General features: G+C 54.5%; 1 protein-coding gene across 3 annotated transcripts in view; it reads left to right on the forward strand.

The window, feature by feature from the left end:
- Nucleotides 1-11,476, forward strand: part of CDK18 (cyclin dependent kinase 18) — a 44,648-nt gene extending 33,172 nt beyond the window's left edge. For all 3 annotated transcript variants that reach the window (XM_030473397.1, XM_030473396.1, XM_030473398.1), the window contains exons 3-16: nt 1,593-1,738; nt 2,275-2,400; nt 3,980-4,036; nt 4,283-4,397; nt 4,551-4,645; nt 4,744-4,806; nt 5,117-5,240; nt 5,318-5,438; nt 5,738-5,835; nt 6,190-6,295; nt 6,499-6,541; nt 7,032-7,122; nt 7,367-7,444; nt 7,746-11,476. In XM_030473397.1, the coding sequence (XP_030329257.1) occupies nt 1,593-1,738; nt 2,275-2,400; nt 3,980-4,036; nt 4,283-4,397; nt 4,551-4,645; nt 4,744-4,806; nt 5,117-5,240; nt 5,318-5,438; nt 5,738-5,835; nt 6,190-6,295; nt 6,499-6,541; nt 7,032-7,122; nt 7,367-7,444; nt 7,746-7,780 (1,298 nt within the window). In that variant the 3' untranslated portion in view covers nt 7,781-11,476. The remainder of the gene's footprint in view (nt 1-1,592; nt 1,739-2,274; nt 2,401-3,979; nt 4,037-4,282; nt 4,398-4,550; nt 4,646-4,743; nt 4,807-5,116; nt 5,241-5,317; nt 5,439-5,737; nt 5,836-6,189; nt 6,296-6,498; nt 6,542-7,031; nt 7,123-7,366; nt 7,445-7,745) is intronic.
- Nucleotides 11,477-17,000: the final 5,524 nt, after the last annotated feature.

A 17,000-nucleotide genomic window follows, 5' to 3' on the forward strand; every position in this document is an offset into this window, starting at 1 on the left:
CCTGGAGGGCTGCTGGTGCTGCAGATTGGCACTTTTCAGGGCAGGCTGCATCTTTGACCAAGATCTTGGGCTTGTTTACATGTGGGAACCAGCACAAATTCACCGAAACTATCATTTAAAGTGGATTAGTTGAACTCCCTTCACTCGGATTTTCAATGGCCTTTGGGTCTTTTCCAGATAATTTGCTTAGGAAGCGAGCAAGTTAAAAAGATTTGATCCACTTTAATTGATCCACATTAATTTCATACCTGCGATTAATTCAGGGTAAGCTTCCAAACCCTTCCTGCACAAACAGATGGTGAGCAAGGGACGGGGACCAGAGCCCTGTAGCGGTCCTGAGAGAAGGGGTCACTCTGTGCCTTGGTCTTGCCTGTCTGACCAACACCTCCTGGCAGTGTCTCAGATGTTCCCGAGCCCAGTGGCTTGGGCTGATCCCATCTCTTAGGTGCGGGCTGCCTGTCGAGGACACCCTGCACCCCTTAGCTCCCAGGTCCCCTGGTCCTCCAATGACCGTGGCATGAAAACACATCTCTTCCCAGCTCACTTGCCTGCCACCTCTCATCCATCAGCTGAGCAAACTGCAGCCAGGTCCCAGCCCTGCTCACTGCCCTGTGAAAACCAGCCTTCAGCAATGAGCTCATCCCTGGCTGCCTGAGCGCATGGGATCTGCATTAGGCAGGGGATTGTGTCTGTGCAGCCCAGGGAGAGGGCTTGGCAAGGGACAGGGCTCTGAAGCACAAACTGGGACATCACAACAAAGCTGGAGAGGGGCTTTGGATTTCTTGCTCTTTTCAAGGTTTCTTGGGCTCAGTGAGGCTTCACACCTGGGGTCCCAGGAGAAGAGTTATTTCTCTGAGCTGCTTTGGTTGTCAAGAGAGCTTTTGTGCCCTCAGGGCTGCGTGTCTGGCTGAGTGCAGCAGGTTGGGGCAGGAAAGCCTCGAGTGTGTCGCTTTGCAGTGGCTCTGGAGCCTTTAATCCCAAACACCTCCTGAGAAACGGTCACATCCTTGGAGGAAAGTGCCCTGAGGTCTGTTAGTGTTGGTGGTTCCTGAGGCAGATCAGGTCTGTGTGCTTGTAACCTCCCCAGAGGCAGGGCTCTCTTTCTGGGTTGTTTTCATACAGACTTAGAACAGAGCGATGGCCAGGCACCGAGGTGCTCCAAAGTGCACGTCATGTTCTGTCTAATGTAATGTTAGTGAAGACAATAGGAGGTTCAGATGAACACTCACCCCTGTGGTGATGCTGCACCAGCGCTGCCTGCTGGCTTGAGCACTGGGCAGGGACATGGGAGATCTGCATGGCCTCGGGTGTGAAGCAGTTCCTGTCTCTGCATCCCCCCGTGTCCCAAAAGGGACCCTCCTTGCAGGGGGTGCATGAAGGATGCTGCTGAGCAGAGCCGTGTGCGTGGTGATGCTCAGGAGGCTGGAGCAAAGAGCAGGTATTCCCGCTGCCTCCTGGATACAGAGAGGAAGAAGGTTTTCCCATGGCCCCAGAGCATCTCTGCCTGCTCTCACTCTCTTTCCTCCAAAGCAAGTGCCTTGGCCCTTCTGCTGCCACTCCAGCAGCTCACTCTTCTTTCTCTTTGTCCTCAGACCTGGCTCAAGGGCACCTGCAGTTGGGACACCTTGGCCGGGACTTCCGAGCAGACACCAGCCCTGTTTCCCCCTCCGAGGGGGAAGGCCAGACCCCGATGGCCGTGCGCTACCGCAACAACAACCAGCGCCGCTTCTCCATGGAGGCAAGTTCTGCTGCGGGCTGGGGCGGGCGGAAGGGATGCGGCGGGTTCTGGTTGTCACCTGCCTGCTGGCTGGAAGAGATGGTGTTTGATCCGCAGGGGCCTGAGCCCTGACGTGCTCTTGGATGCACTGGGCATGACTCCCAGGGTAGCTGACAAAGCCCAGCGGACATCCCTGTGCACACACACCTCCCCTTTCTCTTTTCCTTTGACAAGGGGTCCCACAGATGCTGCCCCCATTACTAAGATCAGCTCCGTTTAGAGAGCATTTCTTCCTGAATCACCGAATGGTTTTGGTGGGAAGGGACCTTAAAGCTCATCCGGTTCCAACCCCGTGCCATGAGCAGGGACACCTTCCACTAGAGCAGGTTGCTCCAAGACCCTGTGTCCAACCTAGCCTTGAACACTGCCAGGGATGGGGCAGCCACAGCTTCTCTGGGCACCCTGTGCCAGCACCTCAGCACCCTCATAGTGAAGAACATCTGTGTCCAGTGCTCTCATGGTGCATTCATGACCTGCTGCTCTGCCCCTCCCTGCAGGATGTCAGCAAGCGCCTCTCCCTGCCCATGGACATCCGCCTGCCCCCCGAGTTCCTGCAGAAGCTGCAGATGGAGAGCCCGGAGTTCCCCAAGCCCCTCAGCAGGATGTCCCGACGGGCTTCCCTCGTAAGTGTCACCATGCAGTGCTGGGCACAGCATCCCACGGCATGCACACGAGTCCCAGCCAGCAGATGCATGAGCTGATTGCCCCCTACCCATGCAGTGCCCCATTGTGCAAGCTCCCTGTACCCGTGTCTTTAACACACACATCTCTGCCCATGCAAATCCCTTTCAGTGCACATTCCCCCACCATGCACACATGCATCTCTGCTGTGCAAATCCCCTCATTCACCTCTGCACATCCCTCACTTTCCTCTTGGCCTGGCTTCTTCCAGATGGGAGGAGATGGAAAACCTCCTGCGGTTTAGCCAGCGCTAGAGCCGCTGCTGCTTGAAATGCAAATGCTGATAAATAATGAATTGGCCTTTGCATTAGCGTTGGCGTTTCAGTTTTGTTACTGCAGAGCATCAGCATATGTAGGATGGTGCCCTGTTTACAACCGTGCAGGCGTGTGTCCTGCTGCCCAGGGGTGCTCAGTGCTCTACAGAGACAACAGCAAGGTCTCAGCAGGCGTGTTCAGATCTGGCATGCCTTTTCAGGGCAGGGAGGAGGAAAGGAGAGCTTGCATTTACCTGCCTGTTCTGTCTAATCAATAAATCACACACAGCCAGAGCAATGTGCCATCAATATTCGTGGTCCCCTCCATGAATAAGGCATGGTCCTGCAAAACTCATGGCTCTGGGGCTTGCACAGCACCTCTGATTGCAGCAGCCACTTCAGTTCCCTGCTCAGGACACAGCTGTTCCCAGGGTATGCAGAGGGTTTGGGGGAGCCAACATGGAATAAAGAGATCCGCTATGTTCCCCTGGGATTTGCTGGTCCAAATGCAGCCCGTGTGAGCGGGAAAGCAGCATCCCTGCTGCGTGTGGCAGCTCGTGAGAGCTCTGTGGTCTGGTCAGTGCCTGTGGCAAGGAAAAAGCCTTCCCATGGGGCAGAGCTGAGGAACAGGGGATGCTGCGAGAGCATCGCATCCCTGGGGCTGCTGGTCCTGCAGGCAGGGCCCTGGGCACAGTGCGGGGGGCTTCTTCAGTGCCTCCCCTTTCCCAGCAGAGCGCCTGCTGATTGACTGCTGTCCATCCGGCTCCATCTGGTGATGGTGAAAGGCATGGCAATGGATTGCCTTGGGAACCATCCCCTACCCCAGCACACACATGCCCATGGCAGGGGTTGGAACTAGATGATGTTAAGCTCCTTTCCAACCCAAACCATTCCATGACTTTATAATCCAGAGTAACCAAGGAGGTGTCTCTGTCCCCACAGAAAGCAGCAAGGAGCGACACCTAAACCTGTGGCGTTGCAGTGTTGCCCTGTTTCACTGAGAGCAGGTCTCAGAATGCATTGAAGAGTTACTGTTCCCAATAGGAAGATGTCCCTTTCACTCTCCAGTTGACCAGCACACAATGAACAGAGTCCTGGTAAAGACCAGGACGTAGGAAAGCACTCGAGGAAAGGCTGGTGGTGTGTCAGGGGGGTGGCTGAGAGGAGAAGGGGGCTGCAGGGGTGGCAGCGGGAAGGGGCAGTGGTGCAGCCTGATGCTGGTGCATCCGTGATCCCTCCCAGTGATGTTTTCCTTTCTCTCTTACAGTCAGATATTGGGTTTGGGAAGCTGGAAACCTATGTTAAACTGGACAAACTGGGAGAGGTGAGTAGACCACAAAACCCCTGTATGGATTTGAATTAGGTTAGAAGGGCAGCTTGTAGTGCAAAGGACAGGCTGTAGCCAAATGCCTTCAGTATCTGGCAATTCCTAGACCAAGTCTTTCTGTGGGCTTCCAACTTGGCTCTGTAGCTTCAAGTGATCCTTCCTCCAAGCGTTATGGAGTACACCAGTGTTGTGCCAGCCTGGTCAATGGTCTGCATGGCTTGTGCTTTCTCTCTCCCCACCCAGGGCACTTATGCCACTGTCTTCAAGGGACGCAGCAAGCTGACTGAAAACCTCGTTGCCCTGAAGGAAATCCGCTTGGAGCACGAGGAAGGGGCACCTTGCACGGCCATACGGGAAGGTGAGGCCAGGAGGGGCTTTTCCCCATCGCAGAAAGCAACGCTAGGTCACAGATGGCTTTGGGATGCGTGGTGTGGGGTGACTGGTATCGCTGCAGTCACACAGGGCAGCCCCAGGTCCTGCTGCCCCATCCTGCCATCTCCTCTCCTTGCAGTGTCATTGCTGAAGAACCTGAAACACGCCAACATCGTCACCCTGCACGACATCATCCACACGGAGCGGTCCCTCACCCTCGTCTTCGAGTACCTGGTGGGTCTGGGGGGGCTTTGTGTGGGAATGAGGGGACGGCTGCGGGTGGGGGGTGGTGGCCAAGGGCAGGACAGGCTGAGGTGTACCTCTTGTTGCAGGACAACGACCTCAAGCAGTACCTTGATAACTGCGGGAACCTGATGAGCGTGCACAACGTGAAGGTAGGACGGTGATGCCTGCGTGTGGGGAGCTCGCCTTGAGAGTGGTCCAGGGTGCTGCAGGGCTGGGCGAGGCCGGATGCCCCTTCTCTTTGCAGTTCATTCTTGTTATTCTGTCATTTCTCCAGTCACTGCCACCCTAAATAGAATTACTGTGCATGCAGGCTTTGTTCATCCCCTGGTGATGGGCCTGAACACTTCCTGTAGTGCATCCCAGCCCAGGCCAGCTTCAAGGGGGCTTTCCTCCCATGAGCAGACTCGCTTTGGTGCCCGTGTCACCATGCTAAATGCAAACCCCTTCTCCTCCCCACAGATCTTCATGTTCCAGCTGCTGCGGGGTCTGGCTTACTGTCATGGGAGGAAGATCCTGCACCGAGACCTCAAACCCCAGAACCTGCTCATCAATGAGAGAGGGGAGCTCAAGCTGGCTGACTTCGGTGAGTGGAGCTCGCTGGGGAAGATGCAGCATTGTGAAGAGGTGCAGCTCTTTAATGCCCATCCTTTTCATCCTCAGGACTAGCCAGAGCCAAGTCAGTCCCTACAAAAACATATTCCAATGAGGTGGTCACGCTGTGGTACCGGCCTCCTGATGTCCTGCTGGGATCTACCGAGTATTCCACACCCATCGACATGTGGTGAGCTCCAACCCCAGCTCCCTGAGCTCTCTGAGCTGGTGGGTTGGGCATTTCCACCTCGGCACTGTACATCCTCAGTGCTGGTTACACCAGAGGGTGCTGGGATCAATCTGTTTTCCATGTCCACTGGGCTCAGGTCTTTGGAGCCATTCAGGGTGAATGGTTACCTGTAGCAGACAGGGGACACAGCTCCTGGAGCTCATTTCCCTCTCCCAGAACCTCAGCCCTGGGCAAGGGGGTGGTGGGGTTTCCACAGGGCTTCTCCGTCACTCATCCCAGGGTCTCTGCTGCTGCTTTAGGGGCGTTGGGTGCATCCACTACGAGATGGTCACCGGGCGGCCCATGTTCCCCGGCTCCACGGTGAAGGAGGAGCTGCATTTGATCTTCAGGCTGCTGGGTGAGGCTCGGCCTCTGCTGTCTCCCGAATCCCCACGCGAGGGCAGTGCCTGACTGCAGGAACGGTGGCAAAGCGCAGCCCAGGGGAGCCTGACGGCAGCGCTGCAGAGTGGCACCATGGACCGAGTGCGGGCACCGGGGACCGAGTGCGGGCACCATGGGCAGTGTGTGATCAGCATGGGCACAGTGTGGGACCATGGCCAGAGTGTGGGCACCATGGGCAGAGTGTGGGCAGCATGGGATGCACAGGCAGGGAAGTTCTTGCCCCTCTCCAGGACACTGGCACTCACACGCATGAGGCTCTTCTCTCTGCACCAAATGAGCATGACACATTTCCCTCTCTTCCCCCTCCCAGGAACCCCAACAGAAGAGACCTGGCCTGGAATAACATCCAATGAGGAGTTTAAGGCTTACAATTTCACACAGTACCGAGCGCAGCCGCTAATAAATCACGCCCCAAGGTACCTCCTTGAGCAGGGACATTGGAGTCATGAGGTGGGCTTGTGCTGGTTGGGGAAGACCAGTTTCACTTTCTCCTTGTGGTGGTGGCAGCTTCTAATGCAGCTGTGCGTGGAGGTCCCAGTGCCACTTGTCCCTTGCACTGACCATTGCAATGTCTCCTGGGTGCAATAATGCTCCATTCTTTATTTCCTCCTTCTCTCAGGCTGGACTCAGAAGGCATTGACTTGCTGATGAACCTCCTTCTGGTGAGTGGTAAAGCAGTCCAGCTGGGTGGCAAAGGGATTTGCTGAAGTGCAGGTACTCTGTTGCCCTCACACTGCTTTTGGAGCCAGGCAGGAGGGGAGCTGTGACTGCAGGATAAGCCATGGCCCTACAGCTATGGCCTTGTCCATGCTATCCCAAACCACCTCCCATTAAGGAAGGTGAGCCAACCTTTACACTGTGTCCTCTCAAACACGAGTGAGAGGACACAAACCTGACGATCCATAAGGTACAACATGACCAGTGCGCTCCTGTGCTCACACAGCGTGTGCTGTGCCTTGTGCACGTGCAAACAGCACTGGGAACTGCCTTAGTGGTGTGCGCGGTGTTTGGACGCACAGTCACCCACATACATTATATTGCTTGGGTGCTCACATGCGCATAGGTGCACCCATGTGCACACGCCGTGTACGTGTGTGCCTCAGCGCAGCTCCCTCGTGCAGCCTGTGTGTAACCGCCTTTCCCTGTGCGCAGTACAAAGCCAAAGGCCGGATCTCGGCGGAGGCAGCCCTGCAGCACGCCTACTTCAAGAGCCTGGGGGAGCGGGTGCACCTCCTGCCCGACAGTAAGTGCACGTGGAGCCCCAGGGTGGTGGTTTTGCAGCTATGGCCGGTGCCTCTTGTCTGTGCTCACCCAGAGGTGTTCCCGCTGCAGGGTCGGGGGGAACATGGGGGCTACGAGAGCAAGAAGCGGTTTGGGTAGGACAAGAGTATTGAGTGTGAGAGAAGGGCTCTGATGAGGTGCAGTGCTGCACTGGGGCACTGCTGTCCCTCTTGGACTGACCCCCCTCCCTCTGCCCCCCTGCCTAGATGCCTCCATCTTCTCCCTGAAGGAGATCCAGCTTCAGAAGGACCCTGGCTACCGAGGCTCAGCCTTTCAGCAGTCAGGTAGGACTGGGGAGAACCATGCTCCCACAAGGTGCCATGGACTGCACTGGGGTTAATCCCAGTGGGTCCCACATAGGAAAAAGCCAAACCCGATCCCTGCTCCCTGCTTTAGCCCATAAATCACCCCTGGGGCATCCTTGCTTGTCGTTTACGACAGTACCAAAGTCACATCTCTGTGTCCTGAGACACAGCTCCCTCCTCCACAAATGCTGTGGGCTCATGACCTCCTAATCCAGAGCTCCTCTGCAAAGTGCTGCTCGCCATCTGACCTCCCTGACCCATCTTTCTCTCTCTTCCTCAGCCCGAGGGAAGAACAGGAGGCAGAGTATATTTTAAACTTGGATCTCGTGTTCCCCTCGTCACCATGGAGATCAGAGCACTGAGAAAGGAGACGGCAGCTCCCACCTGACCCACCGCACAATTACTGACTCCAGCAGGACGATGCTGAAGCGCCCTTGGCCTTAGGCTCTCCCCTGCCCGTCCCCACCACCACAGCCCCTAATAGCTGCTGTTGAGGGACCTGTTGCCTTTCTCCCCTCTTGTTGTCATGTTGCCCCCATCAGACGTGACCTGCACGTGAAGCACAAAACCCAGGGCAGCCCTCCCATATTTGCCCTTGCCTCTTATAATCCCTTTTTCTCTCCCTATCTTTTGTACCTGAATCCTGACAAAGATGGAGCAGCTGGGAGGAGGGGGCTTCCCATTGCTTCCCCCAGCATCTCCCTCTCCTTGCCTCCATTGTGTTCCCAAATTCAGTCAGCTGGATGCTCCCCAGGGATGTCCTGAGCTGGGAGAGCAAGGCCTGGTTTATCCTGCCTGGGGTGCAGATATCTGGTGGTGGGGCTGTGCAGAAGTAGAGCCAGATGTTGGCTCTGTGCTGCCCCCAAGCCCTTCATCCAGCCCTTCCCAAGCACCGATGGAGCAGCCCCTTCCTCCTCTCGGATCCTGCCACCCCACTACCCTCTCTGCCATCGTCAGGAGGGGCAGGACACGCTTCCCAGCCAGCATCTCCCCCCATCCTGTGGCTGAGCCCCACGCGACGTGGCAGAGCCCGAGCAGCGCATCCTCTGCGCACCAGCGTGTTGCGCACACCCACCTCAGCGCAGCTCTACCCGGAGGAAAGGGGGAGAGGTGCCAAACTCCCACAGCTCAGCTGTGGGCACCAGAAATAGACCCGGAGAGAAGCAAATCCTCCCTCAAACCTCTCTGCCTGCCCTCTGTGTTTGTAGCCAGCACCAGATCATACCAGCCCTGACTCAGACTGATGCTGTGCGACCGGGGTATGTGCTTAGGTATGAACGTGCTTTGCTGGCCGAGGACTGCTCCTGGTGTGTTTTCCCCTCTGCACACTTCAGGAACGTGCCGAATCCATCCTGAGTGAAGAGGCCCCTGCTGCACCTCTCCCCCACAGCCTGAAAACAGCCTCAAACGTCTGCAAGTGTGTGAGCGTTGTCTCCCCGCTGTATAATATTCACATCCTTTTTTTGGCTGTCTCGGCTGACTGGTCCTCTCGCCCACCCCCATCCTCCAGCCCATGGATGTGGACAGGACACTGTGGACTTGGCAAGTGCTGTGACCATCACCTGGCACTGGGATTGGCAGGACATGCTGATGTCTTAGTCCGTCACGCTCTCCATGCCCCTGTTTCCAGGGGAGCGAGGGCTGGTTTCTGCTTTGATGTGTGTCATTTGTTCTGTGATCCTCGGGAAATGCAGAACGTGAGGATAAACATGGAGACCCTGGAGGCCCCAGAGCTTCTGGGGCGACTCCTCTCTGTGCCACTGCTTGATGCACCCTCTGAGCTTCCCCCGATCCAACCAAGCTGTTCATTCGGGTTTGTCCTAGACAAGCATCCAGACGTCTGCATTGTTTGAGGTTTGCCCATCCCTGCTCCATTCCTCTCTCACCATGTCCAGCGTACAGCAGGCTGAATAGTTCATTAATTGTTTCCATTTGATAGGGAAGAGCATGAACAGCCACCAGCCATCAGTGACGCACTTCACCCTGATGGCAGGGGAGTTACTGCCTGGTTCCTACGCCTGGCTCCTGCTCCGTGGGGCTTTGCAGTGGGGAGGTTCACAAAGGGAGGAGTAAGCCTGAACGCTCACATTGTCACTTGTCTTTCACAAAGGCATTTTACACAGGAATTTCCTTGGCATGGCAGGGATCTGTGGTGCAGACACGCACTTCCCAGGGCAGCTCCCAGCGGGAGTTAGCTCAGCAGACAGGCCAGCTCATGGATACAGCATCATCTGTGCAGGTACATGGGGTGAAGAGTGCTGGTGTGCCCGCGGAGGACAGCCTCCGCTGTGCTCTGTGAGCACAGATCAGACCAGGGAGAGCAGGAACGCCCTCCACATGCCCTTGGGAAGCTCATTCAGGATGTTTGACCTGTCTCTGTGTGGGTTTCTTGCTTGGCATTGCCATCCCCGTGCGTTGAGATGGCCTCTTGCTGGGGCTCTCAGGGAGGGAGGATGAGGCACACCACAGCACACCACCACCTCGGGGTAGTCTCAGCTCTCCCCCCAGAAGAGAGATATTCCAGCTGAAGGTCAAGGTCACCTACAGGGGGAAAAGAGCTAGCAACCACCATGTAGACAGACCTGCTTTGCCCGGGATCAGATAGCAAAGACAAAGGGCCTCTTAGCTGCTGTTTATTCTTTCGTAGCCTTTGCCTTTCCCCATACAAATCCTCCTTAAAGGAAACACTAATATTTATTAGCCCTGTGAGTTACTAAGAGCCCAAATAGAAGATAACCCCTTTTGTTCCACTGCATTGAGTGGGTATTTGATTCTTGTTCAGGAGGGCAATAGTGTGAGTCAATATTTGGTGTCCTGCTGAGCAAGAGTTGATCTGCCAAGCTCCTGTCACTGCTGCCCTTGCACTTGTCGGCTGGCAGAGCCCTGAGGATCTCATCTCCCACCAAAGCTGCCCACCAAAGCCCTTCTCTATCTCCTGGATGGTGGCACAGTTCCCCTGAGGACCATGCGTCTGACAGGGTTTATGAGGATGGAGATCTCTTGGACTAGGGAAGTAATAACTCCCTGTGCTGGGCACTGGTGAGGCCGCACCCCGAATCCTCTGTTCAGATCTGGGCCCCTCACTACAAGAGAGACATTGAGGTGCTGGAGCGGGGCCAGAGAAGGGCACCGGAGCTGGTGCAGGGCCTGGAGCACAAGTGTGATGAGGAACGGCTGAGGGACCTGGGGGGGTTTAGTCTGGAGAAGAGAAGGATCAGGGGGGACCTTCTCGCTCTCTACAACTGCCTGACAGGAGGACGGAGCCAGGAAGGGGCTGGTCTCTGCTCCCAAGGAACAAGGGATGGGACAAGAGGAAACGGCCTCAAGCTGCCCCAGGGCAGGTTTAGATGGAGATGAGGAACAATTCCTTCCCCAGAGGGTGCTCAGGCATTGGAACAGGCTGCCCAGGGCAGGGCTGGAGTCACCGTCCCTGCAAGTGTTCACACCCCGTGTAGCCGAGGCCTCAGTGCCATGGGTTAGTGGTGGCCTTGGCAGTGCTGGGGAGCGGTTGGGCTTGATGAGCTTAAAGGTCTTTTCCAACCTGGTTGATTCTATGATGCTCCAGTCTAAGAACCCCTGAGCTCTGCTCCCCCTGCTGCAAGGGGAGGAAATGTGTGTTGGGATTCCTGCTGCCAACGGCATCGCTCCCTGCCTGCTCCAGCAGCTCATCGCGCGCAGGCTTTCCCAGCTGGATGTTTAAAGCAGCATTAATGAAGATGCTGGGAATGGCTGTGGCTCTCCGGCATTTCTTTCATTCCATGGGTTCTCCCATCCCAGAGCTTTGACAAAAGGAAACTGTTGTTTTGTCTTTCCAGACATTTTTGTTGCAATTATTAATATGGTTTTTTTGTTACCAGTTCTGGTGGGAAATGGAGTTTTTGGCTGTGCCCTCAGGAAAGGCTCTGTTCTGTCGTCTCTCCAGCTGATAGCTAGCTAAAGAAATGTAAGTAATGGCATGTGTAAAGCAAGGTCAGTGTTACAGGACAACAATAAAGAGGCAGAGCTATTTAATCTCACCCTCTCCATACACACATGCACACGCCTTTCCTGGCCAATCCATTGCCAGAGTTATGTTAAGACTTTCAATAACAAAACCACATCGTATCTTGGAGACTAAGGACAAAATAAGTGGATTTTTTCCTTTCCCTTTACACATGATGAAAATAATGAAAGCGATTGGAAGGCCGTTTTCCCAAGCTCAAATGTCCTGGTTTGGGGTTTTTCCCATGACTTCTCTTCAGTCAGAAGTGAGGCCAGGTTAAAACAGGAGCCAGAGCTCCCTGAGCAGGCAGGTGGGAAACCGATAGGAAAGAGTCTAATCTGCGGGACTGAGCAATGTAAAAGGTGTCCCAGGGCAGAGGGAAGGGGCTGGATCTGGCACTGGGAGCCTGCCCGGCTCTATGGAGCCCAACTCCGCTTCCACCAGCACGTATCTGGTGTCCTGCATGGAGCTGGCTCAGAGCATGGAGCCAGCGGTGGCCAAGCGGGTCCTGCCAGGGCCATCAGGGCTTGGTCCTGAAATCCATGAGGGTGGAAGTGGTGTGGTCTCACCTGCCTGTCCCTGTATGCTCCAGGCTTGTCAGAAATCCATTGGATGTCCCCTTTGTGCTTCCCACTATTGAGTCTGGGCACAAACACCGTGATACCCACTTTGTGGCTTCTTCATTGCCACATGTGGCTTCTTCCATCCTCAGCATCATGCTTGTCCTACAGCAGGAATAAGAGATCCGAGCAGCCGGGATACACATACTGTGAATGTTCTCTGGTGTGATTCATTTGCAGAATACCAATAATATATTTAAGTAGTGTTGGACAAACGGAAGATGCGTTTTAAAAAGAAAAGATTTTAAAGATTTATTCCAAAAGAAGCAATGATTTTTTTTATATATATATATAGAGAGAGAAAGCTTTTCTGGAATAAATGGAAAGGTACAAAAAATATTAAAAAAAAGGAAAAAAGAATAAAAGATTGTTTCCATCTCTCAATCTTGTGTCTGAATGTTTTCTATTTCAACTTTTGTATTTCAGATGTGACCTGGACTATTTTGTGGATGTGCTTATTTTATTGCTAAGGCTTATATTCCACTTGTATTGTGAATGCTCCAAGGCCAAGATTGGACAATAAACTTTATTGAAATCAGGATAGTTTTGTACAGGATTTAATTTCTCTCTTTTCTTTTTTGGTAGGAGCAGGATCTGCTTTGGGGCTGAATGTCAGCTAGGTAGTGCTGATGGCCTGGGCTGTGCGTCCCTTGGGGGGCTCCAGAGCGGTGAGTTGCTCCGTGCTGAGCAAATAAACCCCCCGACACAATGCAAAAGGAGTTTCCCACTCCCTGACCTTGGCAGAGGGTTGAAGCACAAGACCTCAGGAGCTTGGGTGCAATAGGAAAACGTTCCTGTGGTCCCTTGCACAGATCCTAAGGCCCTGAACAAATATTGCCATAAGGCTATCGGGCAAATAAAGCACGGAGCTGTGACCTGCCCAGCCCGTGGTTGCAAAGCAACTGAAGGGCAGAGCTGGGGAAGGGACAGGGCAACCCTGTTTCCCTCAGCTCTGGCAGCTAGAAGTCTCCCTAAGATGAGAACTACTGAGCACAGCAATCCCCTCACGTGTTCCTGCTCTCTGGTCCATCAGTGCTGCAGAGAGGCTACAGCCACACGGGCCTGGGAAGAGCCAGAGATGGGATTATGGAGGGACCTGTGGGATCTCTGGGGCCAGACCCATGGTGTGAGCCTGCAGATGATGGGAAGGGGGCAATGCCCTTCACCCCCTGCCCAGGCTGCACCTCCAGCCGTGCCCAACCTGCCTGAGTCACGGTCAGGCTCTGACATGGGCAGGTCCCCAGGAACGACATGTTTGCTAAACCAGTTCCTCCATCTGCCACCCTCATTCCTCCAGTCTCACCGGGGCGGTGGCATCTGCCAGCGCTGGGGCCAGGGGAAGCCACCAAGTGTCCGCAGCACACACAGACCCACAGACTGGTTTGGGTTGAAGGGACATTAAAGCTCCTCCAGCTCCAACCCCTGCCACGGGCAGGGACACCTTCCACTAGAGCAGGTTGCTCCAAGCCCCTGTGTCCAACCTGGCCTTGAACACTGCCAGGGATGGGGCAGCCACAGCTTCTCTGGGCACCCTGTGCCAGCTCCTCAGCACCCTCACAGGGAAGAGCTTCTGCCTCAGAGCTCATCTCAATCTCCCCTCTGGCAGGTTAAAGCCTAACCTGAACTTCTCCTGTTTAAGTTTAAACCCACAGCCCCTTGTTCTAACACTAAAGTCCCTGCCCAGGGATCTGGCCAGTGTCCAGATGTTCCCAGCTGCCCAAATAGCCATGACCTCCCTGCTCCATGTCCCTGCATGCCTCGCAAGGATGCTCAAGCCAGGTCACTGATTGCTCCCCGGGTCTCTCAGCATATCTACAAAGCAGGGATGATACCAGCTGCCCTAAATGAGATGATTTGTGTGTTGTTAAATTGCAGGTACACGTCAGGAGGCTCAGCCTGGACATTCCATTGCAGCCCACCCTCCTCTGCAGCAGTTTTAGTGCGGTAAAGGAGGAAGCACATTGACTCCAGCTCAGCCCAAGTGGGTGTGTGAATTATTTCAGTTGGACGGTAGGAAAACGTGTAGGTGAGTGCTTCCTCCTTTTAGACAAGTGTTACAGGATCTGAAGTAACCGAGCCAAGATCTCAGCCTGATGTTTGACCTAGAAGTGGAGCCAAGCTTTCCAAAGCACACGGCGTGTTTTGAAACTCCTGACTCCAAAATAACACGAGGTGAACACCTCTCTCTCGTGTGCTGCCGTTCCAGCAGCCCGGCCCATTCGTTCTGAGTTGTTGAGCATCTTACATGCAGCCTCAACTCATATGGAGAGTTGACCCTGTGTTGTAAGAAGCATCACGTCTTGTCTCAGTAAGGTTCCGTGGTTCAGAGTGGTTATTTTCTTATCTGCCCAGGCTTGCTTGGTGCTGGGTTTTGGGCTTGAGTTAGAGCTGTTGAAAAGCATCAGTGCTCCTGTCTCCAAATGCACACGCAGCTCTTCAGCCCATTGCCCCAGCATGTGGTGCTGCTGGGATGATGTGTTAGGATTTCTGAGGGTGTCAGCCTGGATTTGCCATTTGTGATCTCTTGGCAAAAGGGAGACAGGGGGAAACTCTTTGGCAGTATCTCAGCCCCAGGCCCTTGGCAGAAAACCTGGAGAGGGGCTTTGGACAAGGGCCTGTAGGGACAGGCCAAGGGGAATGGCTTTAACCTGCCAGAGGGGAGATTGAGATGAGCTCTGAGGCAGAAGCTCTTCCCTGTGAGGGTGCTGAGGCGCTGGCACAGGGTGCCCAGAGAAGCTGTGGCTGCCCCATCCCTGGCAGTGTTCAAGGCCAGGTTGGACACAGGGGCTTGGGGCAACCTGCTCTAGTGGAAGGTGTCCCTGCCCGTGGCAGGGGTTGGGGCTGGAGGAGCTTTAAGGTCCCTTCAACCCAAACCAGGCTGGGATTCTGTGTTAGAGAAATAATTGCCCCACTGGCTGAAAAGATTAACTGCTGCAGTGTGCGAACCCTGCAGTGCCTCTGCCTGCCCCAGGAGCGTGCGAGGACATGGGAAGCAAAAGGAAGGTGTTCCTCAAGCGCTGGTGGGATCGCTGTGAGCCGCGGTGGGACGCAGCGGGTGACGCTGCCGCCGGCAGTCACGCTGCGCCGCTGCTCCTTCATTCAGTTCGCTTTGCAGCAAGCGCAGGAATGTGGGTGTTTAATTCATTGCAAGTATAACATTGATTTCAGTTTGGAAAACAGCCTCAAGTGCCTCCTCGTGAAGCTAATTCTGGTATTGCATGTCCTCCTAGTCCTGTGGCTTGCATTTCTATGAGCTACCTCTGAGGAGCTGGGTTCCATACGTGGAGCTGAAAAGGATCGGTGTGTTCTTATGCTGACGAACCCACCTACGCTCTGTTTCTTATTTGCAAGCAGATCTCTGCATGATTTGTGTTATCCCAGATAAAATGGCTGATATTCCTGGAAGGAAGCATGCTGGCATTTAGGCTATTGATTAGCTCTTTTAGCGGGGGTAGGGGCTGTACTACTATTTGTAACCTTGGTTGTACAACCATCCATAACCTCTGGTGCCTGGATGCTGCCTTTTCACCTGGGAGTGGATGCAGTGAACCTGCAGTGGTGGGGAAAGTGTTGCTCAGCCATTTTATGGTTGGGGAAGTCAAGGTTCAGAGAGCTGATGCTAGCAAGTGCTGGTGATGCAAGAAGGGAAGCCAGGAGCAGAGAACAGGTCTCCTCACTCCCGGCCTGGTAAAGGAGGAACCAAGTTTGAGATCAAGAATGTGGTCCAGGGGAACCACAGGTAAAAAGCCCTGTCAGCCCTTTTCTCAGAGCACGGCTCCTGGTGTGTGGATCTGCTGTTTCACCAGGTAACTCCATGCAGAAGGAGGTGTATGGACAAGGAGGGTCGGAAGATGACCCTTCCAGCAGTGCTCTGATGGAAAGGCTTTACTGTCACAATCCTGCCTCGCTTGTGCTATTTTGTCCCCACTTATGGATGGGGACAATGAAGTATTCTGCAGTGGTGTGACCTCTGGAAGCTGGTTATTGCCTGGCAAGGAGAGCCCGAGGCCATGGCTCCCAGGCCATGCATCAGCCTCTTCCTCCCCTCCATCAGGCTGTTAAGGGAGATGGTTTATCACGTCATGATACAACCCAGTTTCCGGCCATGCTGGTGACTCACTCCGTAGCCGTAGTTCATTCCTTTCTGGCCCTCAGTTTCCCCATCAGTAAAACGGGATAACAACATTACCCCAGCCCTGCACCTGCTGAGCTGGTTGTTTGATTGCTTAATGGCTTCAGGTGCCCCACAGCTGCTGCACTTTAGGGTAATCAGGGGTTTATTGCCCACCACCTGCCCTGTGCTTGTTTCCCATAGTTCACTTTGGTGGTGGAAGAGGACATGATCCTGTCTCCCTTCTATGGGAAGACTCCAATGGATACCACAGACAGGGAGGAACAAGGACTCGGATGCAATTTGGATTAGCTAAATATTAAGCTATGTCCAGGTGGAAATGAGCACCTGCAGCCCGGAGCAGCATTCCTGAGCCACGGGTCACAGGACGTGTGAGTATGTGTGTAAGGTCCCTGGCACTGGCACAGGAGGGGATGTGGTGCACAGGCCTGGAGCCAGCCCTGTGCCATCGATTCTGCTTTGCCTGGAAAGAGTGTTCTAAAAATTGCCATAGTCTTTCCTAGCTAAAGTAGGTGAAATATTTATAAATCCAGCCTCTAGAGGAGACCTTTTGCGTAAGCATCAACTGCTCCGACTTTCAAACAGGCGCCCCCATCCCTCCCTTAAGCCATTTTCTGCTTCTGAGCCACAGAAGGGGCAACTTTAATTGCGTTTGTCTGGAACGGTTGAACCTATTTACGGGTACGGGAGGCCGCAGAGATGGTCACAACAGCAGGAGAAAAGGGATTTTGGGGCTTCCTTCCTTAGCTGTGCCCGGCTGCGGCCGGAGCGTGCTGTCAATGTGGACCAGGCGGGGGGTGG

This window comes from Strigops habroptila, chromosome 18, assembly GCF_004027225.2.
Source record: "Strigops habroptila isolate Jane chromosome 18, bStrHab1.2.pri, whole genome shotgun sequence".
Lineage (NCBI taxonomy): Eukaryota > Metazoa > Chordata > Aves > Psittaciformes > Psittacidae > Strigops > Strigops habroptila.